The 25,308-nt window shown below is 44.5% G+C and overlaps 1 protein-coding gene across 2 annotated transcripts in view; it reads right to left on the minus strand.

Moving 5' to 3' along the window:
• Positions 1-25,308, minus strand: part of aida (axin interactor, dorsalization associated) — a 103,912-nt gene that overhangs the window by 41,247 nt on the left and 37,357 nt on the right. For both annotated transcript variants that reach the window (XM_072550720.1, XM_072550721.1), the window contains exon 3: positions 16,216-16,269. In XM_072550720.1, the coding sequence (XP_072406821.1) occupies positions 16,216-16,269 (54 nt within the window). The remainder of the gene's footprint in view (positions 1-16,215; positions 16,270-25,308) is intronic.

A 25,308-nucleotide genomic window follows, 5' to 3' on the forward strand; every position in this document is an offset into this window, starting at 1 on the left:
TGAAGTTGTCCATTTTGGAAGAACAAATAAGAATGCGGAATACAGGGTTAATGGTAGGGTTCTTGGTCAGGTGGAGGAACAGAGGGATCTTGGGGTCTATGTACATAGATCTTTGAAGGTTGCCACTCAGGTGGATAGAGTTTGTAAGAAGGCCTATGGAGTATTATCGTTCATTAGCAGAGGGATTGAATTCAAGAGTCGTGAGGTGATGTTGCAGCTGTACAGGACTTTGGTTAGGCCACATTTGGAGTACTGTGTGCAGTTCTGGTCGCCTCACTTTAGGAAAGATGTGGAAGCTTTAGAGAGGGTGCAGAGAAGATTTACCAGGATGTTGCCTGGAATGGAGAGTAGGTCGTACGAGGATAGGTTGAGAGTTCTCGGCCTTTTCTCGTTGGAACGGCGAAGGATGAGGGGTGACTTGATAGAGGTTTATAAGATGATCAGAGGAATAGATAGAGTAGACAGTCAGAAACTTTTTCCCCGGGTACAACAGAGTGTTACAAGGGGACATAAATTTAAGGTGAAGGGTGGATGGTATAGGGGAGATGTCAGGGGTGGGTTCTTCACCCAGAGAGTGGTGGGGGCATGGAATGCGCTGCCCGTGGGAGTGGTAGAGTCAGATTCATTGGCGACCTTTAAGCGGCATTTGGATAGGTACATGGATGGGTGCTTAATCTAGGATAGAAGTTCGGCACAACATCGTGGGCCGAAGGGCCTGTTCTGTGCTGTATTGTTCTATGTTCTATGTTCTATGTTCTAACTGCACGCGATATTCTAAAAGTGGCCTAACCAATGTCCTGTACAGCCGCAGCATGACCTCCCAACTCCTGTACTCGATACTCTGACCAATAAAAGGAAGATATACCAAATGCCTTCTTCTCTATCCTATCAACCTGCGACTCCACTTTCAAGGAGCTATGAACCTGCACTCCAAGATCTCTTTGTTCAGCAACACTCCCTAGGACTTTGCCATTAAGTATGTAAGTCCCATTCTGATTTGCTTTCCCAAAATGCAGCTCCTCATATTTATCTAAATTAAACTGCATCTGCCACTTCTCAGCCCATTGGCCCATTTGATCATAATCCCATTGTTATCGGAGGTAACCTTCTTTGCTGTCTAATTTTGGTGTCATCTGCAAACTTACTAACTATACCTCTTACGCTCACATCCAAATCATTTATATAAAATGGACAAAAAGTAGTGGACTCAGCACTGATCCTCATGGCACTCCACTGGCCACAGGCCTCCAGTCTGAAAAAAAAAAACAACCCTCCACCACCACCCACCTCCGTCTCCTACCTTCAAGCCAGTTCTGTATCCAAATGGTGAGTTCTCCCTGTATTCCGAGATCTAACCTTGTTAACCAGTCTCTCATGGGAACTTTGTTGAATGCATTACTGAAGACCATACAAATCACATCTACTGCTCTACCCTCATTAATCCTCTTTGTTACTTCTTCAAAAAACTCAATCAAGTTAATTAAATATATTAAAGAAGGAGCTGGGCATGGCCCTTGCAGCTAAAGGGATAAAGAGGTATGGAGAGAAAGTGGGAATGGGAAACAGATTGCATGATCAGCCATGATCATACTGAATAGGGATACAGGCTCAGAGGGCCAAATGGCTCACTCCTGCACTTATTTTCTCTGTTTCTATGTACTGTGGTAAGAGACACTCAAAAATATGAATTTTGATTTGATTTAAACCATTTTGAAATGGCTAAATTGGGCAATGTGCAATAAAGATTTGCAGATACATCTGTCCAGATTAGTTATGTAGGAGTGACCTTCGCACAGTCTTTGTGGAGACGAAGTCCTATCTTCACTTTGAGAATAACCTCTCTAGTGTTATTTGATACTATCATGCTGGATAGTATAGATTTTAAATATATCTAGAAGCTCAAAATGGAGCATCCATGAGGATTACCTGCAGCACTATTGTATTAAACCACAATCTATAACCTCTCAGTGCCTGCACTCTATTCATAGAATCCCTCCAGTGTGGAAACAGGTCCTTCGGCCCAACAAGTCCACACCGACAAGACCCTCTAAAGATGATCCAACCCAGACGCATTTCCCTACCCTATTACCCTACATTTAACCCTGACTAATGCACCTAACCTACACATCCCTGAACGCTATGGGCAATTTAGCATGGCCAATTTATCTAACCTGCACATCTTTGAACTGTGGGAGGAAAGCCACGCAGACACAGGAAGGATGTACAAACTCCACACAGTAAGTTGCTCCAGGTTGGAATCTAACCTGAGTCCCTGGTGCTGTGAGGCAGTAGTGCTAACCACTGAGCCACCAGGCCTTGTCTGCAATTTCACACCATTCCTTGTTAGCCAAAACGAGTCCCAATTAGCAGCCATTCTTTCTCCTAGGCTGATCATTATCCACAGGGAGAAAGTGAAGACTGCAGCTGCTAGAGATCAGAGTGGAGTGTGGGGTGCTGGAAAAGCACAGCAGGTCAGACAGCAAAGGAGCAGCCCTTTTCCTGATGAAGGGCTTATGCCTGAAACGTTGATTCTCCTGCTCCTCGGATGCTGCCTGACCTGCTGTGCTGATCATTATACAGGCCTTTGTCCAACTGATCTTCTCTTTCTCTGGGTGATTTTTCCAACAATTGTTTGCTCCTTAGCCTCTCTCTCCACCTCATCTTCTGAATAAATAAACTTTTTCTTAGCTATCTACCTGATAAGCTTATGCTTGAAACATAGACTCTCCTGCTCCTTGGATGCTGCCTGACCAACTGTGCTTTTCCAGTGCCACACGTTTTGACTGATTTCCAGCACCTGCAGTCGTCACTTACTCCTGCATACCATCGGCTTTTGGACATTAGTTTCTCTGGTAAATTTCTCTAGTAATAGTTATTATATTGATTTCATCTCTCCCTTTTGCCCCTTGATAACAGAGCATTTTGGGAATGCTATTACTGTCTTCCACTGTGAAGACTGGTGCAGAATATTTATTCGACCTCTTTGTGTTTTCTGGTTTGAGCCAGCTCTGTATTCAAATGGATAAATCTCGCTGTATTCCATGTGATCAAACCTTGCTAACCAGTCTACCATGAGGAAGTTTATCGAACGCTTTACTGCAATCTATATAGATCACGTCCACCGCTCTGCCCTCAGCAATCCTCATTACTTCTTCAAAAAACCTCAATCAAGTTAGTGAGACACGATTTCCCACGCACAAAGCCACATTAGTGTTTGGTGAAAATGTGTCATGCACAAAGTACTTTCAGAAACACAATGCAAATCACATCAGATAAAGTAACCATGAAGATGGTTACTTACTGAGAACAGCACAAGAAAATTAAAATCTTGTAGATCATCAAGAATCTGCATTAAACAAAAGGCATTTCCCCCTCCCCCCACCATCCCCACCCCTCAAATTGCCCATACATCCACATCCTTCACCCCCTCAACATCTCTCCTTCCTGTCTGGTGAGGTATGATTTGAGGCACCAAATGTCAGAAATTAATTCAATTAATAAGTCTGGGATTATACAGGAAGCTCAGTTTTGGTGATCATGAAACTACCAGGTTGTATGGGGTTTAATGACAATTTCTTTATGAAAGGAGATCAATCTTTACCAGGTCTGGTTATATGCAACTCTACATCCATAGCAATGTGGTTAATTCATAACTGCATTCTGAAGTTATCCAGTGAGCCACTCAGCTGTATCAATCTGCTACATTAGTCAATTCAGACTAAGTTAGACAGACCATTCTTCTGAAATCGATCCAGGCCTTGGAAATGACAAAGGCAAACACTATCAAGTTCTCTTGACTAATATCTGAAGTCTTGCACCAAAATTGGGAGGATCGTCATCCAAACTTGTCAAGATAGAAATCTGATATAACCATATTTGGTGACTTTTACAACATATCCAATATTATCCCAGACACCATCACAATCCCTGGTAATGTCTTATTCCAGGACATTGGCTATACATTTCCCAGGAATGCGTGAATTTGGGAGCTCCCAAAAATAATTCCAAATCCCATGAAGCCCTATGACACAATCAAATATTAGCAGGGAACATTCTGAAAGCTGATTATCTCTACAGCTCCTGTTTCACACCACTTCAAGAAAGCACTGAGGGTAGCAAGGGCACAGATTGGTGGGGTCTTCAATGTTCATCACCAAGTCTGGCTTGGAAGGACCACTACTAAGTGGGCCAAGTCTTGAAAAATAAATTTAGATGAATGGGTGTGCAGCAAGATCAGAGGGAATCAGAGAGCAAAACCAAACTGGCTTGGTCCGTATCAAACTACCCGTCACAGACGCATTTGTCCATGGAAGGAACCGACCATGTGATGACAAAAATCATGTCTTCACTCAGAACACCAACGTGTGCAAGACAGATTCAGAACACACCTAACAGGTCAAAATTAGGCACACAAGATACTCTGTGCCATCAGCACCAGCAGAATTGCATTCAACAAGAATCTGTAATCTCATGATTTGCTGTACCCTCATTCTATCATGGTTATCAAGATGAGTATCAACTTGGGTGCAATGAGGAGATATTTTTTAAAAAAACGCATTCATGGAATGTGCAGTGGGGTTACTGTTTATCTCGAGCATTTGGTATCTATTGCTAATTGCTTTGGAGAAGGTGACGGCGAGCTTCAGTTTTGAACTGCTGCAGTTCTTGCAACGCAGTGCTGTTAGGAAGAAATATTGGGATTTTAACCCAGCAAAAGTGAAGGCAAACAATATGGCTTCAAGTCAGGATGGTATGTTGCTTGGGGGGCTACCTGTAAATGATTATCCCTGGCATCTGCTGCCTTATCCTTCTAGATGTTAGAGTTTTTGAACATGCTGTCAAAGAATCCCTCATTAGCTACGGCAGTACATCTTACAGATAGTGCCCACCAACCCTCTCTTCAATCTAGCACCTCCCCCACACCCCTCACCTCCATCCAAGGCCCCAAAGGATCATTCCGAATCCAGCAGAGATTTACTTGCATATCCTTCAACCTCATTTACAGGAATCCATTGCTCTTGATGTGGAGACACCAAGCGCAAACTTGTGGAACAGTTCTGGGAGTATCTCTGGTCCATTCTCACCACCCAACCCCATCTTCCAGAGGGTATCCATTTCAACACCTACACCCAAAATGACCATTCTGGGTCTCAACAACCACCTAAACAATGCCACCCACAAACTGGAAGAACACCACCTCACCTTCTGCCTCAGATGCCCACAACCACATGGTCTCAATATTGAGTTCACCAGTTTCCAAATCTCTTCTCTCCCCCCACCCCCACATCCCAGATCCAATCCTCCAACTCTTGACCTATCTTGTCCATCTTCCTTCCTGTCTGCTCCACCGTTCCCAACGGCCTGTCACAATCACCTCCAAGCTGCATCCACCTATTGCAATCCCACCTAATATTTCCCCAGTCTCATACCCCCTCTATTTCTCAGCCTCCTTTCCCCACCCCCACTTCTGATGAAGGATCCTGCCGGAAACGTCAATTCTCCCGCTCCTCAGATGCCACCTGACCGGATGTGCTTTATCCAGCTAACTCTGACTCTCCAGCTCTGCAGTCCTCACTATCTCCTATGGTACAACCATGGCCACTGTGCATGAAGGTGGTGGTTGGGTGTCAATTAAGTGAACTGCTTTGTCGTGTAAGGTGTTAGTCCTTTTCAGATCTTGTTGGAGTTGCATTCGTCCAGGTAAGTGAATTCCATCACACACCTGAGATGTATCATGCAGATGGCAGACAGGCCCTGGAGAAAAACAGCCGAGTTACACGCTGCAGAAAATCCAGCCTCAGGATTGCTCTTGTAACCACAATATTTATATGGATGGCCCAGTTCAGTTTCTGGTCAATGATAACTCCCAGGATGTTGATACTGGGATATTCAACATCAGTCATGACATTAATCATGAAGGGGTGATGGTCAGGCTCTCCCTTGTTGGAGATGGTCACTGTCTATGACATATGGGGCAAGAAAGTGACTTGCCAGTTGTCAGCCCAGGCCTGTACATGAAAAGAGAGAATTTAACTATCTCCCCAGTCAGAGTTCTTCACTGCCCAGTACTTGTGAGGCACAAATAATACCTGCTATTTCTCAGCCCAAGTCAGAATATTTGCCAGCTCCTGCAGCAAATGGGCGCTGGTTGCTTTGGAATCTGAAAAGTAAAATGAAACATTGACCAGTCATACTATCCTCATTGATGGAGCAGCTAAAGATGATTGTGCCAAAAGACTACCCTAAGGAGCTCTTGGAAATGTCTTGAAGCATACTGGCTTTGAACAATAGCCATCTACCTTTGTGCTAGATATGAATCCAGTCAGTGAAGGCACTCCTTCATTGACTTCAGTTTTACTGGGTTTCTTGATCTCACACTCATTCAAATACGGTGTTAATGTCTAGACAGTCTTACTTCACTTGATTTGGAGATGCCGGTGTTGGGCTGGGGTGTACATAGTTAAAAATCACAAATCACAACACCAGGTTTAGATCAACAATTTAATTGGACGCACTAGTTTTCAGAGCGTCGCTCCTTCATCAGGTGGTTGTGGAGGACACAACTGTAAGAAACAGAATTTATAGCGAAAGTTTATAGTGTGATGTAACTGAAATTATACATTGAATCCTTTTGGGATCTTTCCTGCATTTCTGTAGAAACTGGATGTCTGTGTCGATATGTGCGATCTTCTTGGAGATCCTCTCCACTTTAAGCCAGCAGTTAATGGGCTCAATAGTAGCCATGAGTTGGAGATGCCGGTGTTGGACTGGGGTGTACAAAGTTAAAAATCACTCAACACCAGGTTCACTTGAAGAATTCAGGTGTTTTCAGCATGTTTAAAATAAAGCAGCAATGAGGTCTTGAGCCAAGTGATTCAGACAGATCCCAAATTGAACATCAGTAACCAGAATAAGCAATCACCCATTTAAGACAGAGATGGGTAGCAAATCCATGGAATTCTTTACCACAGAGGGCTGAGGCTGTGTCATTAAATATATTCAAGACTGAGATTGACAGAGAAGTAATCACTAAGGGAATGGAAGATTATGGAATGGGGTAGGACAGTGGAGTTCAGGATCATCAGATCAGCCTTGTTCTCACTGAATGGTATAGCAGCCGACTTCTGCTTATGACGTTATAGTACATCAGGAGCTACATGTGTCATTAGACAGGGCCCTGTTCTTCACAGGCTGTAAGAACTAATTTATACACTGCATCTGTTTCAACGAAATAGGTGACAGCCATTCACTGGATCTTTTCTCAAGACTATGTCTTCACAAACAGTCATGATGGCAGTGGAGTAGGTCACTCCTGTCAAACTTCCTCTCCTCCACCTGTTTGTTAGGTACTTTGTTCTTGAGACTCAGACTCTTGATGCAACTGCAACACGCCAACTTGTGTGCACAACCAAAAGTTATTAAGCAATTACAGGCTGTGGAGGAACCCTTAACACTCTTCACAATGCTCGCAAAGCCATGTCGAGGCATCTGTCTGAACAAAGGGGCAGTTCTTCCTTTATTCAAAACCTTTACATTACAGTTAATAATGCCCACAAGACAAACCTCAGCCATTTCCCCCCGGTCACATGCCACTCAAGACACAAAGTAGTGATCGCATAATTTCCAGAAACAATATAACGCAAATCATCCCTTAAATGGTCAAATCTGTTGTGACTTTTTTTAAAACTGCAGGGAGTAGTCAGAATTTTGATTGTAATGTTCTTATTGATTTATGAATAGGGAATGATAATGTACTTCTTTTACTCTGAATAACTAGGAAATGGTCATGCAAATGGCTCTGAATAGCAAGGGATGGGAATGTAAATTCCTTACATTCTACCTGTAAGGCAGAGACATTCCACACTAGCTTTGGGACATCCAATTTCCTGTAGGTCAGCAGAGCAAATTAATCCTTTAATATCTCAATCTCTTTTACCTCTTTTGTCCCCCTTCTTTTTCTCTCCTCTCAGAGCCGGAGGTGAATACTGTTGCAGCGCAGGCACTGGCAGCAAGTTGGCCACTGGAGCAGCACGCAGGCATCAAGTCCCTGGTGAAAACTGGCTCAGGGGAGGCAGCCCTGGCACTTACCTTGGAACAGCTAAGTGCCAGTATGGAGCAGTCTGAAGCCTGGAGCGGAGCAGAGCAGGGACAGTTGTTGGACTGAGGTCTGATGTGGGTGGTCAGACCATGTGCAGAGGCCCTGCACTGAGCTGCTACACTAATGCCTATTTGAAATTTCCTACCTTACTATAATGTCAACCCTTTAATGTCCTCCTGTTTTTAAATCTTATTTTTCAACTCTAAAGTGATGCAACTACTTTTATTCCCCTGCTGTATCCAAGATTTGTACCTAGGTACTTGTGCCTAGGATGTCACCATAAAGTAGCAGACATTGAACAAGCTTTTCACTGTACTCTTACAATGGGCACAAGTTACAATAAGAGGATATTGTCTTGTAGAAGAGTAGATTTGCCTGGTTTAAAATTTTGTTTGATCAGACACCGTTTAACCACCGCTGCTCAACATTTAATACTGTTACTGTCACTGAATCCCTTACGATCAATGTCCGGGGGTGGGGGGGGCTTATCATTCACCAGAAATTCAATTGGACTCACCATATAAATAGAGTGACGACAAGAGCATGGCAAAGGCAACTAACTCACCTCTTGACTCCCCAAAGCCTGACCACAACTGAGAAGGTACAAGTCATGAGTGAGATGGAATACTCCTCACTTGGCTGGATGGGTGCAGCTCCAAAAGAAGCTTGCCACTACCCCCTTGGCTAACAGGCCTCATTGCTGATGAAGGGCTTATGCCCGAAACAACAGCTCTCCTACTCCTCAGATGCTGCCCGACCTGCTGTGCTTTTCCTGCACCACACACTCGACTATGACCTCCAGCATCTGCAGTCCTCACTTTCTCCATCAGATATATAGGAACACAGTTACCTGTAAATTCCCTTCCAAGCCACTCACTATCCTGATGGGGAAATATATTGTCATTGGGTGAAGATTCTGGAATTCCTGCCCTAAGAGCATTATGGATCAACCTACAGCACATTGACCGCTGGAGCTCAAAACAGCAGCTTGGCACCCAACCTTCTCAACTACAACTTGGGATGGACAATAAAAGCTGGCCAGCCAGCAACACCCACATCCCATGAGTGAACGAAGGGTGAAGCATTGGCCGAGTAGCATAATTGTTAAACAATTAATCTAGAGATCCAGGCAAATGCTCTGGGATGTTGGTTCAAATCCCACCAGGCCACATAATGAATTAAATAAAAATTGTCTAGAATTCAACGTGTAATGATGATCATAAACCATTGTCGATTGATGGAAAAACCCAACTGGTTCACTCAGGTCCTTTAGGGAAGGAAACTGCTATACTTACCTGGTCTGGTTAACACGTGACTGCAGACCCACAGCAAAGTGGTTGACTCCAATTAGATGGGCAACAAATGCTGGCCTCGCCAGCAATGCTAACATCCCATAAATGAATTAAATTTTTAAAAATATCGGAATGTACAAACTAACCAGCACACTCCTTCCACAATATTAATGCTGTTTTCCTTTCATTTTGCTTTTTCTTGCAAATTACCCTGATAAGTACAAGATTAACAAAAAAATCTGACATGTCTCAGGAATACTATCTATTCATTTATTTAACAGCAGTCACCCATACCACATGGACTGCAACAATTCAAGAGAGTAGGAATTATGAATGGGCAATGAATGCTGACTTCATCAGAGATACTAGGAGAAAGTGAGGACTGCAGATGCTGGAGATCAGAGCTGAAAATGTGTTGCTGGAAAAGCGCAGCAGGTCAGGCAGCATCCAAGGAACAATGATTCCTGAAGAAGGACTCATGCCCGCAACGTCGATTCTCCTGCTCCTTGGATGCTACCTGACCTGCTGCGCTTTTCCAGCAACACATTTTCAGTTCATCAGAGATACTGAAAGCTCAAGCAAACAGAAAATATAGAAAACATATTTGCGAAAGGCTTCACTAGCAAGTCTAATCGTCAGCTCAACTAAAATCCACACCACCTTTTACAAGCACTGACTGAATAATCATGTTCAATATTGAGGTTCCCTAAAAACTGAATTTTTCTCATGTCTACTGCCTAGCCTGAGATTTCATTTCTCAGCTATCACAGCAGTACTTGACTTTCCAAAATTCTACTGAATGAAAAAAGGGTAAAAAAATGGTCATGACACCCATTGAACTAACAAACAATACAGCTGATGCCAAATTCTCCCTCCTACCAGTGTGCTGCATTTGAAAATACATAGCATTTGTTCGTATAAAGAACAGCAAACTAACTCAGATGAAGGCAGTCTAGGGACAACGATCATTCAACATCATGAGTGATATTCCATCGCCATTGGCCAAAGGGTTCATACAATTGATTGATATTGTAAAAGCTACCTGCCCCTAGAAATATGATAGAACAGTAATTACATGCTCAGAGAAGAGTTCAGGACAGGAAGTGCCAGAGGAAGCCCACAGGGGCTAGGACAATTCCATGCTGAGATAACTGCGTGGAGCCAAGTGTTATGAAGGTGGAGAGGTGTACTGTACCTTTAAGAGAGTTGAAGGACTTAGCAAATTGTCATCTGTTTTTTTGCCATGCCATGAGCTAGCGAGGTGAGGAATAGGGAGAGGGAGGAGTTGAACATGTGGCTACAGGGATGGTGAATTTTGGATTCCTGGATAATTGGGATTCTTTCTGGGGAAGGTGGGACCTCTCCAAACAGGACAGTCTTCACCTGAACCAGAGGGGTATCAATCTCCTAGGGAGGAAATTTGCTAATGCTCTTCAGGTGAGTCTAAACTAATTCAGCAGGGGGATAGGAACCGAAATTCTAGTTCAAGTATACAAGAGGTTGAGTGTAGTGAGGTCAGAAATAAGGTTTCAAGGTCGCAAGGCACCGGCAAGCAAGAGGTTAGTTTGAAGTGTGTCGACATCAACGTCAGGAGCATTCAGAATAAGATGGGTGAACTTGCAGCATGGGTTGGTACCTGGGATTTTAATGTTGTGGCCATTTCAGAGACATGGGTAGAGCAGGAACAGGAATGGTTGTTGTCGGCTCCGGGATTTAAATGTTTCAGTAAGAATAGAGAAAATGGGTAAAAAAGGGGGTGTGGCACTGTTAGTCAAGGACAGTATTACTGTAGCTGAAAGGACATTTGAGGACTCATCTACTGAGGTAGTATGGACTGAAGCTGGAAACAGGAAAGGAGAGGCCACTCTGTTGGGAGTTTGCCGGAGATGTAGAGGATAGGAGAGCAAAAATGATCCATGACAGGAGTGAGTGACAGGGTAGTTGTTACGGGTGACTTTAATTTTTGAAATATTGACTGGAGTCTTATAGTTCAAGTACTTTAGATGGATTTGTTTTTGTCCAATGTGTGCAGGAGGATTTCCTGACAGTATGTAGACAGGCCAACATTAGATTTGTTACTGAGTAATGACACAGCCAAGCATTAGATTTGGAGGTAGGTGAGCATTTTGGCTAGTGACCACAATTCCGTTATGCTTACTTTGGTGATGGAAAGGTATAGGTATATATCACAGGAGACAGGTTATAGCTGGGGGAAAGGCAATAATGATGCGATTAGGCAAGATTTAAGATACACAGATGGAGAAGGAAACTGCAGGGGATGGGCACAATTTAAATGTGGAACAGCTACTGCGTGTCCTTGATAATAATGTACCTGTCAGGCAGGGAGGAAATTGTCGAGTGCGGGTGCCGTGGTTTTCTAAGGAAGCTGAATCTCTTGGCAAGAAGGCGGCGGCAGCTTATGTTCGGAGGAGATGTGATGGGTCAGTTAGGGCATTTCAGAGTTACAGGTTAGCCAGAAAAGACTGAAAAAGAGAGCTAGGAAGAGCCAGGAGGGGACATGAGAAGTTGTTGGTGGACAGGATCAAGGAAAACCCTCAGGCTTACTTCAGGTATATCAGGAATAAAAGAATGACTAGAGTAAGATTAGGGCCAATCAAGGATAGTAGTGGGAAGTTGTGCGTGGAGTCAGAGGAGACAGGAGAAGCGCTAAATGAATGCTTTTCATCAGTATTCACACTGAAAAAAGACAGTGTTGTCAAGAAGAATACTGAGACACCGGCAACAAAGACTAGAAGGGATTGAGGTTCATGAGGAGGTGTTAGCAATTCTGCAAAGTCTGAAAATAGATAAGTCCCCTGAAGTGGATGGGATTTATCCTAGGATTCTCTGGGAAGCCAGGGAGGAAATTGCAGTGCCTTTGGCTTTGATCTTTATGGAGGAGAGAGTGAGGACTGCAGATGCTGGAGATCAGAGCTGAAAATGTGTTGCTGGAAAAGCGCAGCAGGTCAGGCAGCATCCAAGGAAAAGAATCGACGTTTCGGGCATCAGCCCTTCTTCAGGAATGATCTTTGATCTTTATGTCATCATTGTTTACAGGAATCGTGCCAGAAGACCGGAGGATAGCAGATGTTATCCCCTTGCTCAAAAAAGGGGAGAAGAGACAACCCTCATAATTATAGATCAGTGAAACCCACTTCCATCGTAAGTAAAGTGTTTGAAAGCATTATAAGAGGTAAAATTTATAATCATTTTGAAAGGAATAAGTTGATTAGGGATAGTCAACATGGTTTTATGAAGAGTAGGTCATGCTTCACAAACCTGATTGAGTTCTTTGAGAAGGTGACCAAACAAGTGGGGGAGGGTAAAGCAGTTGACGTGGTGTATATGGATTTCAGTAAAGCATTTGATAAGGTTCCCCACACTAGGCTGTTGCACAAAATATGGAGGCATGGGATGGAGGGCGATTTTAGTGGTTTGGATCAGAAATTGGCAAACTGAAAGACAACAGAGGGTGGTGGTTGATGGGAAATATTCATCCTGGAGTTCAATTACTAGTGGTATACCACAAGGATCAGTTTTGGGGTCAATGCCGTTTGTCATTTTTATAATCAATCAATCTGGAGGAGGGCGAAGGATAGGTTTGTAAATTTATGGATAACATTAAGGACAGTAGAGTTGTGGATGTTTTCAGGTACAGAGGGACATGGATAAGCTGCAGAGCTGGGCGGAGAGGTGGTAATTGGAGTTTAAAACTCTGGTTTGGCCACATTTGGAGTATTGCGCATAGTTCTGGTCACCGCATTATAGGAAACATGTGGAAGCTTTGGAAAGGGTTCAGAGGAGATTTACTAGGTATGGAGGGAAGGTCTTACGAGGAAAGGCTGAGGGACTCGAGGCTGTTTTCATGGGAAAGAAGGTTGAGAGGGGACATAATTGAGACATAAGATAATCAGACGGTTATACAGAGGAACCTCGATTATCCAGACGAGATGGGTGGGTACTATTTTGTTCTGATAATTGATTATTCAGTTAATTGATTTTCTCTGGGGTTGGGGAGTTTTCTGTGAAGTCTGCTCCCCATTCAGGAGACTAGACAACAGCACACCACGTGAGCCCCCACTCCCTGCCGGCCCCCACCCCTGCCCACCCCTACCCCTCCCCAACCCCGTCCGCCCTACCCCACCCCGAAGGTCTCTTTGCCCCCAACCCCGCCTACCCCCCCCACAACCACATCTGCCCTACCCTTCCAGTCCACCTCCACCCACTGTCCGAACCCCATCCATGGCCCAGCAACCTGGCCGACCCCCTCCCCTAACATAGGTAGACTTCTTGGAAAATAGCTCTCTTAAAAGGTACCTTAATCTATCAATGACCTGTGAAACATATTCCCTAGGAAAAGATAACTGCGGAAGATACAAAGAGAAGATTCGACAGCTGGCTGGCTTTGAAATTTGAATTTTTGGTAAATCTTAATTGAGGTTTAATCGGACCAGTATTATAGAGGAAAAGTAAAAGATAGGTTAGAGAAAGGAGTTGTAAATTGTTGTCAGTTAATTATTCTGTGTTAGACTTTAAAAAAACAAAGTCGTTCATTTTTACTTTAAGTAGTGACTTTTGGGAGTAGTTCTTTGGCTCTCGAAGTTTTACAGATTATGGCACAGGTTAAATCATTTCGGAGTTGCAGGTTTAAATTAGCAGGGGGCAGTCACTCCATGTCGTACCACGAGGAAGTTAAGAGACACCATGTCTGTGCTGGAAAAGCTAGGCAGGGGCCAAGACAGTTAAGGGGCCAAATTCTGCATTAGAGTAACTTCACTGGAGTCCATGCAGTGACCATGAATAGAACAGACCTGGGGCAGAGGGGAGCTCTCATCAAAAATATCCTTGTAGGCAGCTGTTCTTTTTCAGGGTGGTAACCAGACAGCAGTCTGCATCAAGCAATACTCACTAGGTAGGTAGGAGACAGACCAGAAGGAGAGGAAGAGGACTGAGGAACACCTTCCCTAACACGTCTTGACAGCAGGATGCTGCCCCTACACCTTTAATGGGACTGCAATATTCCGTACTAAACAGCCCGTTGGCCCTCCGATATCTGAACCTCCTATCAGTGAACTATGTCTCAATTGTGTACTTGATCTAACTAATGCATCATATCTAAACTTCTGCTTCTTAAGCTCAATAAACTAGCAGAACATTTCTTACATATCACTGACTGCCTAACTGTGATCACAAACCCTGAAGAACAATTGAGAACAGAGGTACTTCAGCCCAGTGCTGGAGACGAAAGTAGTACCTCTACATCAGCCAAAGCAAGCTAAATTAGCACAGAATTTGCACAATACGTGGGCCCTTGCAGTCTGTTTGCTAGATAATACATGAGCAACTCAGCATTAAGTAGGCGTGCATCATATGAGTGGTGTTACTGTTACTGTTATTCTTTTACTGGCTCTTCTTCCTTGCACTAAAGTAACAGCCCACATGAACTAGATGCTCTCAATACATTGGCCGTATCTCCCTGCCAGTAAAGTGTGTTGTAAAGACTTATTATTCTGAATTTTTGATTGTAGACTGAAATGGAAAAGGACTGTTGTTTTAAAAAAAAACATTGTTGAAGGATTGCTGCACATTTTGGAAGCAAATAACCTGACACTCAATGTGAATGCAATTTATACTGTTGCTTGTCATGAAAGTCTGGCTACAGATAACTGGAACCAGAGGGCTGAGTATGAATGAAGATTTGACCAGCAACAATTAGCTGATTGATCTGTGAACTAGTTATCAGACAGACATTGATCATAAAAGCCATCTGCCTGCCAACAATAATGAAATTGATTCACACTTGAGTGTGAATGCTTAAGGCAGAGTAATTAGATCTCAAGAAAGGAAAGGAAGGAGTTGTGTTTCTGCTCTGCTGTTTAAAAAAAAACAACACCGTAAGCCTATAGAAAGCCAGTTTATTTTTCCTTCATCAATTGTTTTAAGTTGTAGTTCCCAGCAAGTCAGACTGCGACTTGCTTGCAGAAAGTTGGCTGATGCCTATTTATAAAGAAGCTGGATAAGGAGAATCAAGGAGTGGCACATCCCGACAAACTCATAGAACCATCATGGTGAACCATGAGAGCATGGACTACCTTACTAGTGTTTCCCTTTGCCTATCACACCCATGTTTCTTTCCTGCCTGTGCCAGTTCAGGATCTCTCCAACAGTATGTTTATAAGAGGGTTAGAATTTTAATGAGTAGAATTATATGTTGATGGTTCATAACTGTTTATCTGTAGTTAGAATCCATTTATTTGTAACAAGTAGTCATTTTTGTTTCCCTCAATTTTTCAGGGTGGCACCCAGACAGCAGTCTGCATCAAGCAGTACTCACTAGGTAGGTAGGAGACAGACCAGAAGGAGGGGAAGAGGACTGAGGGACACCTTCCCTAACATGTCTTGACAGCAGGATGCTGCCCCTACACCTTTAATGGGACTGCAATATTCCATACTAAACAGCCCGTTGGCCCTCCGATATCTGAACCCAAGAGAAAAAAAACTTTATCTTTTGAGACCACGCTGGGAATAGACAGAATAGATTTCCAGTGATATGCAACAGTGTCAATAAAGACTTTTAAAAACCACTACCATTTAGTTTTCTTTTTAATATTTTACTGTTTGACTTTTAAGATAAACATCAGCCTTTAAACTCTTCCCATTGGTAAGATGGATTGTGCAAAGGTTACAAACAGATCACAAGTTCACTGATTTTAAAGAAACTCAGTATCATAACATTCCAAAAAATTTCTAATTCTCACAGAAATCTGAATATCACAATATATTCAATGAGCACACAGATCAACAAGGTTAACTAATTAACATTACCTGCAAAGCTGTGCTTCGTAATTCAAGGCATGTTGCGATTTTGCCAAGTGTTTTCTGCAAAAGAGAGAGAAGCACCATTAAAACCTCTGGGAGAGAGGAACAGCATTCACAGGCAAGAACAGAGATCTGTTCAGAGGTGAACCTCACCACAGGTATGCCAAAGTTACATTTTGTTAATTCTTAGGTACAGTACCTTAAAACTACAATCAACTGACTCTGGAACACATTTACATTTCACACACAAGATTTTGCAAGTACTACTGAAACAAATAGGTTCTGGTGGGATGCTCTTCAGAGAGTCAGTGTGGACTTGATGGTCTGAATGACTCTACACTGTAGGAATTCTTAATAAAGAAAAAAATTAATATAATCCACAATATTTAATGTTGATTAGACATGGGGAGAACATATCCTGTTTAAAAAGTGCTAAACGATCTACACGGACAACTTAAACAACCTAAATCAGGGTCAATTTAATAATTACTCTTCCCATTGCTCAGATGAGTGACAGGTCTTTGGCATTCAATTTCTATTAATTTTCCACAGCTTCTGGGATTATTGTGATCGAAGATGACAAAGTTAACCCATTTATTCCATAGCCAGTCTTTTTCTGTGTAGTTGGCTGCACTTGAACAAACCATCAATAAATTCTTGGTTTGCACCAACATGCTTATTAGGGTGGGCATGGAAACATCTTGAATTACCATACACTCTTGAATCTCAGCTCCTGGCAACATACTGTACTGCAACTACATCGAGCAAAGAATAATATAGCACAGGAATAGCCCTTCAACCCTCCAAGCTTGTGCCCTTCCATATAAAACTGTCTTCACTTCCAAGATCCGTACCCTTCTATTCCCTTCCGATTCATGTATTTGTCCAGGTGCTTCTTGAATGCTGCTATTGTGCCTGCTTCAATCACCACCTCTGACAACATGTTCCAGGCACTCTCACCCTGTGGGGAAAAAATGTGCCTCACACATCTCTTTTAAACTTCCTCCCATGCACCTTGAACCTGTATCCCCTAGTAATTGACCTCCCCACCCTTGGGGAAAAGCCTCATACTTTCCTCTCTATCCATGCCATTCACAAATCTTATAAACTTTGATCAGGTCATCCCTCAACTTCCTTCATTCCAGTGAAAACAAACCCAGTCTATCCAATCTTTCTTCATAGCTAAAATCCCCCATACCAGGCACCAGCCTGGTAAACCTTTTCTGTACCCTCTCTAAAGCATCCACATCATTCAGCGGTGGTCTGAACTGTATGCAACATTCCAAGTGTGGCCTAACCAAAGTTCTATAACCCTGCAGCATAACTTATCCATCTTTATACTCAATGCCCTTCCAATGAAGGCCTTTTTTTACTTCCTTAACTAAATGTGCTGCCATCTTCAGTGATCTGTGGACCTGCACACCCAAATCTCTGCATATCAATACTCCTAAAGGTTCTGGCATTCACTGTATAATTTTCACCTGTACTTTATTTTCCAAAATTAATTACCTCATATTTGCCGCAATTAAACTCCAATTGTAATACATCTGCCCAAGTCCCCAGTTAATCCATATCCTGTTGTATCCTCTGACAATCCTCCTCACTGTCCGCAACTCCACCAATTTTTGTATCATCCATAACTTACCAATAAGATCAGTTACGTTTTCATCCAAATCATTTGCGTAGATCATGAACAGCAGAGGCCCCAGCACTGATCCCTGTGGAACACAACTCGTTACAGCCCTACATTCTGAAAAGGTATCCTTCCACCACTATTTTGTCTCCAATGACAGAGTCAATTCTGTATCCATCTTGCCAACTCACCCCTGAAACCATGTGACTTTACCTTTTGTATCATGAGGGACCTTGTTTGCTGAGAGGGACCTTGTCAAAGGCTTTACTGAAGTCCAGGTAGACAACACCAATTTCTTTTCCATCATTCATCTTCGTCACCTCCTCAAAAAAACTCAATCAAGTTGGTGAGGCACAACCTCACCTGCACAAAACCATGTTTTCTATCGCTAATCAGACCATTTGCTTCTGAACCCATATAAAGCTAATTCCGAGAATCTTTTCCAATAATTTCCCTACCACTGATGCGAGACCCACAGGCCTGTTAACTTTCTTAAACAATGGCTTTAACCTTCTTTAACATTGGCTAGTCTCCAAATGTGTGGGAACATTACCTGTGGCCAAAAATGTCTGTTACTGTTCCAGCAATTTGTTCTCTTGCCTCCCTCAATATTCTAGGATAAATCCTATCAGGACCCATGGTCTTAACTACCTTAATACTTTTTAATCCTCCCACACCTTACTTTTTCAGTTTTTTTTTAAACCAAAGGTCATAACATCCCTGGTCATCCAAGGTTCTTGTAACTTGCCACACCAATCCTTCATTCTTGCAGGAACTTGACACTTCTCTTATCAACTGCTGTTTGAAATACTCCCACATGTCTACTGTCAATTTACCCTCAAACAGCTGCCTCCAATATGCTTCAGTTCCTGCCTATTATTATTGCAGTTTGCCTTCCCCCGAAGACTGCTGTTATCTCTGTCCATGACTAACTTAAAACTCACAGTATTATGGTTACTACACCCAAAACTTCACTCACCTGGCAGGACTCATTTCCCAAAACCAAAATCCTTTGCTGGTTGGACTATTTACAGACTGTGAGAAAGTGAGGACTGCAGATTCTGGAGACCAGAGTTGAAAAATGGGGTGTTGGAAAAACACAGCAGGCCAGGCAACATCCAAGGAGCAGGAGAATCGGCGATTCGGGCATAAGCCCTTCTTCAGGAATGAAGCTGGTGTGTCAGGTGGGCTGAGATAAAAGATAGGGGGGAGGGGCACTGGGAGTACGATAGGTGGAAGGAAGTACGGGTGAGGATGATAGGCCGGAGAAGGGGTGGGGGCAGAGAGGTCGGGAAGAAGATTGCAGGTCAAGAGGGCGGTGCTGAATCCGGGGGTTGGGACTGAGATAAGGTGGGGGGAGGGGAAATGAGGAAGCTGGAGAAATCTATATTCATCCCTTGTGGTTGGAGGGTTCCTAAGCGGAAGATGAGGCACTCTTCCTCCAGGCATCGTGTGGTCAGGGTCTGGCGATGGAGGAGGCCAAGGACCTGTATGTCCTTGGCGGATTGAGAGGGGGAGGTATAGTGTTCAGCCACAGGACGGGTGGGTTGGTTGGTGCGGGTGTCCCAGAGGTGTTTCCTGAAACATTCTGCAAGTAGGCGGCCTGTCTCCCCAATGTAGAGGAGACCACATTGGGTACAACGGATACAGTAAATGGTGTGTGTGGAGGGGCAGGTGAATTTGCGACGGATGTGGAACACCAGCCTCATTCCTGAAGAAGGGCTTATGCCCGAAATGTCGATTCTCCTGCTCCTCGGATGCTGCCTGGCCTGCTGTTTTTCCAGCACCACATTTTTCAACTCTGGTTACATACGGTATCAAGAAACCCTCCTGAATGGCCCAATTAATACAGGAGAAATTAAAAATCACCCACTACAACAAACCTGTTCTTACATCTTTCTAAAAATCGGTCTACATATTCTTTCCTGTCTCTCTCACTTGCTTTTGGGAGGCCTGTAGTATACTCCCAGCACTGTGATTTCACCTTTGCTAGCTGCATGAGTCCTCTGACGTATTCTGCCTCAGTACAGTTGAGAGATACTCCTTTACCAATAAAACTCCCCCAGTCCTTTAGGATCCTTTCTATCATACCTGGGACATTCAGCTATAGTCCTGTCCCTCTTTCAGCAAAGTCTCCCTAAACGTAATAACGTTATTGTTCCAAGTACCAACCAATGCTCAGAGTTCATCTACCTTGCCTACTATACTTCTTGCATTAAAACACATGCATTTCAGACCATCTCCCCTGTTCTTTTCAACAGCATTATCCCACCCTGTTCTTAGGCACCTTTGCCCTGGTTTTTAACTCTCACTCGATTTCTGCATTTATTGCCCTACTCCGCTGGTTCCCATCCCCCTGCCACACTGGTTTAAACCCTCCTCAACCACTCTACCAGTGACTCTCACAAGCACATCAGTTCCTGTCCTGCCCAGAAGTAACCCATCCAGTTTGTATACGTCCCAGCTCCCCTAGAACCAGTCTCAATGCCCCACAAAGGCCAATGAACTCAGGGTATGAATAGGTATGTGAGACTAGGATATTACAGCCATTACAGGTTAAGGGAGGGACAGGACTGGCAGCTTAATGTGCCAGGGTACAGGTGCTTTAGATCAGAGTTGTGCCAGAAAAGCACAGGTCAGGCAGCATCGGAGAAGCAGAAAAATTGACTTTTCGGGCAAAAGCCCTTCATCAGGAATAGACACAGGAAGCCTCCAGGGTGGAGAGATAAATGGGAGGGGGTGGGGGAGTGGTTGGGGAGAAGGTAGCAAAGAGTACAATAGCTGAATGGGAGTGGGGATGGAGGTGATAGGTCAGAGGGGAAGGTGGAGCGGATAGATGGGAAAGGAGATTTGGCAGGTTGTACCACAACAGTAATCAGATATGAAATAACTGAAGGATCATCTAGTGAGGCTTTGTGGGTGCAGCTAAGAAATAAGGAGGGGATGGTGACATTATTGGGGTTGTACTGCAGGCGCCAAATAGCCAACGAGAATAAGAGGAACAAATTGTGGGCAGCATGGTGACACAGTGGTTAGCACTGCTGCCTCTCAGCGCCAGAGACCCGGGTTCAATTCCCACCTCAGGCTGTGTGGAGTTTGCACATTCTCCCTGTGTCTGCATGGGTTTCCTCCGGGTCCTCACAGGGCAAAAGGGGGCACAAGATAGCCTGGGCTGAGAAAATTAGGGTGAATCCAAAGAGGCATTTTAAGTATATTAAAGGAAAAAAGAATGAGAGAGAATAGGGCTCCTCAAGACCATAGTGGACATGTATGTGAAGAACCACAGGAGAAGGGTGACATCCTCAAGAAATATTTCTCCTATATTTACCATGGAAAAAGACAAAGACAACATGGCTTCACAACTTGGGGTGAGGTTCGTGGTGATATCTTGGGGACAGTCCATATCACAGTAGAGATGGCATTGGATGTTTAAGAATGCATAACGGTGGATGAATCTCCTGGTCCTGACCAGATATATCCAAGAAAACTGCAAGAGGCTGGAGAAGAAATTGCTGGTGCCCTGGCTGGTATTTTTGCATCATCATTTGCCATAGGTGAGGTCCCAGAAGACTGAAGGGCAGTCAATGTTGTGCCATCACTCAGGAAAGGCTGCAAAGAAAAGCCTGGGAACTATAGACCAGTAAGCTTAACATCTGTGGTAGATAAGTTACTTGAGAAAATGCTGAAATATAAGGTATGCATGCATTTGAAAAAAAAAACAGGGTTTGAATACGGTTTTGGAATGACAGGGTTTTGAGTGTGCAAGATCATGCTCCACAAATTTGTTCCAAATTCTTCGATAAAGTGACCAGGAAGGTGGATGAGGACAGAATGGTAGACACAGTCTATATGAATTTCAGTAAGGCTGTTGATAAGCCACATGATAGGCTGCTCTGGAAGGTGAAATCACAGAGTCCAGGATGAGCTAGCATACTGGATACAAAATTGGCTACAAACCGACAGACTCCCACAGCTACCTAGATTACACCTCCTCCCACCCTGCCCCCTGTAAAAACGCCATCCCATATTCCCAATTCCTTCGCCTCCGCCGCATCTGCTTCCAGGAGGACCAATTCCACTACGGAACTACCCAAATGGCCGCCTCCTTCAAAGACTGCAATTTCCCCTCTGACGTGGTCGACGATGCTCTCCACCGCATCTCCTCCACTTCCTACACCTCCACCCTTGAGCCCCGCTCCTCCAATCGCCACCAGGACAGAACCCCACTGGTCCTCACCTTCCACCCCACCAACCTCCGGATACATCGTATCATCCTCCGTCATTTCTGCCACCTCCAGACAGACCCCACCACCAGGGATATATTTCCCACCCCACCCCTATCAGCATCCTGGAGAGACCACTCCCTCCGTGACTCCCTCATCAGGTCCACACCCCCACCAACACAGCCTCCACTCCCGGCACCTTCCCCTGCAACCCCAGCAGCGCAAAACTTGCGCCCACACCTCCCCCCTCACCTCCCTCCAAGGCCCCAATGGATCCTTCCATATCCATCCTAGGACATGCAGCTCCTTGGCCTCCTCCATTGCCAGACCCTGACCACACGATGCCTGGAAGAAGAGTGCCTCATCTTCCGCCTAGGAACCCTCCAACCACACGGGATGAAGGTAGATTTCTCCAATCTTCCTCATTTCCCCTCCCCCCACCTTATCTCAGTCCCAATCCCCGTATTCAGCACTGCCCTCTTGACCTGCAATCTTCTTTCCGACCTCTCCACCCCCACCCCCACCCCCTCCTCCTTCCATCTATCGTATTCCCAGCACCCCTCCCCCAAATACCCTCCCCCCTACCTTTTATCTCAGCCCACTTGGCACATCAGCCTCATTCCTGAAGAAGGGCTTATGCCCAAAACATCGATTCTCCAGCTCCACGGATGCTGCCTGAACTGCTGTGTTTTTCCAGCACCACATTTTTCAACTCTAGTCTCCAGCATCTGCAGTCCTCACTTTTCCCCTCCTTGATGGCAGGATTAGAGTGGTGCTAGAAAAGCACAGCAGTCAGGCAGCATCCGAGGAGCAGGAAAATCTACATTTAGGGCAAAAGCCCTTCATCAGGAATAGATGGTCGGAAGCAGAGGGTAATAGTGGAAGGATGCTTATCGGACTGGAGGCCTGTAATTTGTGGAGTGCCTATGGGGTCGGTGCTGTTCCCAATGCTGTTTGTTATCTGAATCAATGAAAACTAGAATCATAGAATCCTCACAGTATGGAAACAGGCCCTTTGGCCCAACAAGTCCACATCAACCCTCCAAAGAGTAACCCACCCAGACCTATTCCCCTACCCTGTTGTCCTCCATTCATCCCCGACTAATGCACCCAACCTACACATCCCTGAACACGATGAGCAATTTAGCATTGACCAATTCACCTAACCTGCACATCTTTGGATTGTGGGAGGAAACCCATGCAGACACGGGGAGAATGTGCAAACTCCCACACAGACATTCACTTGAGGTTGGAAATGAACCCAGGTCCCTGGCGTTGAGAGGCAGCAGTGCTAACCACTGAGCCACCACGCCACCCTTAATTATTTGGACGACAATGTACAAGTCATGATTAGTGAGTTTGCTGATGACACTATCGTGGACAATGAGGAAGGTTATCAGAAATTGTAGCAGGACCTTGATCAGCTGGGGAAGAGTGCCAAGTGTGAAGTCCTGCATTTTGCAAATCAAGTTAAATCAAGGTAGGAATTTCATGATGAATGGTAGGGCCTTCAGGAATGTAGTGGAACAGATGAATTTTAGAGTTCAGGTTCACAGTTGTCTGAAAGTGGAGTCACAGGTCGACAGGGCAATGAAAGCAGCTTTTAGCACACTGACCTTCATCAGTCGGGGCATTGACTACAGATGTTGGCAAGTTATGTTGCAGTCATACAGGATGTTGGTGAGGCCGCACTTGGAGTACGGTGTTCAGTTTTGGTCACCTTGCTAGGAAGGATGGTATTAAACTGGAAAGAGTGCAGAAGAAAATTACAAGGATGTTGCCTGGACTCAGTTATAGGGAGAGGTTGGACAAGTTAGGACTTTTTTCTTTAGAGCTTAGGAGACGGAGAGGATCTTACAGAGGTGCATAAGATCATGAGAAGCATGGATAGAGTGAATGCACTCAGTCTTTTCCCCAGGTTTGGTGAATCAAAGACTAGAGGGTATCAGCTTAAAGTTAGAAGGGAAAGAATAAAAGGGAACCTGAGGGGTAACTTTTTTCACTCAGTGGTACAGATATGGAATGGGCTGCCAGCATAAGTGATTGAGGCTGGTATATTAACAACACTTAAAAGGCATTTGTACAAATACATGGATAGGAAAGGATTAGAAGGAAATGGACTAAGTGCAGGGAAATGGGATTAGGGTGGACTGATATTCTTATCAGCATGCACCAGTTTGGGACAAAGGAACTGTCTGTGTGTGTGTATAATGTTAAAAGATTAATTTCCAGGCAGATAGCACAATTTAATGGAATATTAATGGGTTAAACTGCACGGTCTTTGGGTGGGGACGAAAGCCATGAAAGAATGCGGATGATTAACCACTGTAATTTATACTTTATTTAGACATTACTCCCCTGGTATTGTCAAGTTAAACTATCAATTCAATCTCTTCCATTTAGAAATGCTTTCTGGCCAGAGGTACATCACACCTGTATTGTCTTGGAATTCAAAAATGTGGTGCTGGAAAAACACAGCAGACCAGGCAACATCTGAGGAGCTGGGGAAAATCGATGTTTCGGGCATAAGCCCTTCTTCAGCAATGAGGCTGATGTGCCAAGATAAAAAGGTTGGGGGGGGGGAAATGAGGAAGCTGGAGAAATCTATATTCATCCCTTGTGGTTGGAGGGTTCCTAGGCAGAAGATGAGGCACTCTTCCTCCAGGTGTCGTGGGGTCAGGGTCTGGCGATGGAGGAGGCCAAGGACCTGCATGTCCTTGGTGGAGTGGGAGGGGGAGTTAAAGTGTTCAGCCACAGGACAGTTGGGTTGGTTGGTGCGGGTGTCCCAGAGGTGTTCCCTGAAACGTTCCGCAAGTCGGCAGCCTGGTCTCCCCAATGTAGAGGAGACCACATCGGGTGCAATGGATACAGTAAATGATACGTATGGAGGTGCAAGTGAATTTGCGACGGATATGGAAGGATCCATTGGGGCCTTGGAGGGAGGTGAGGGGGGAGGTGTGGGCGCAAGTTTTGCGCTTCTTGGGGTTGTAGGGGAAGGTGCCGGGAGTGGAGGTTGGGTTGGTGGGGGTGTGGACCTGATGAGGGAGTCACGGAGGGAGTGGTCTTTCCGGAACGCTGATAGGGGTGGGGAAGGAAATATATCCCTGGTGGTGGGGTCTGTTTGGAGGTGGCGGAAATGACGGAGGATGATACGATGTATCCGGAGGTTGGTGGGGTGGAAGGTGAGGACCAGTGGGGTTCTGTCCTGGTGACGATTGGAGGGACGGGGTTCAAGGGTAAAGG

This window comes from Chiloscyllium punctatum, chromosome 3 (assembly GCF_047496795.1).
Source record: "Chiloscyllium punctatum isolate Juve2018m chromosome 3, sChiPun1.3, whole genome shotgun sequence".
Classification (NCBI taxonomy): Eukaryota; Metazoa; Chordata; class Chondrichthyes; order Orectolobiformes; family Hemiscylliidae; genus Chiloscyllium; species Chiloscyllium punctatum.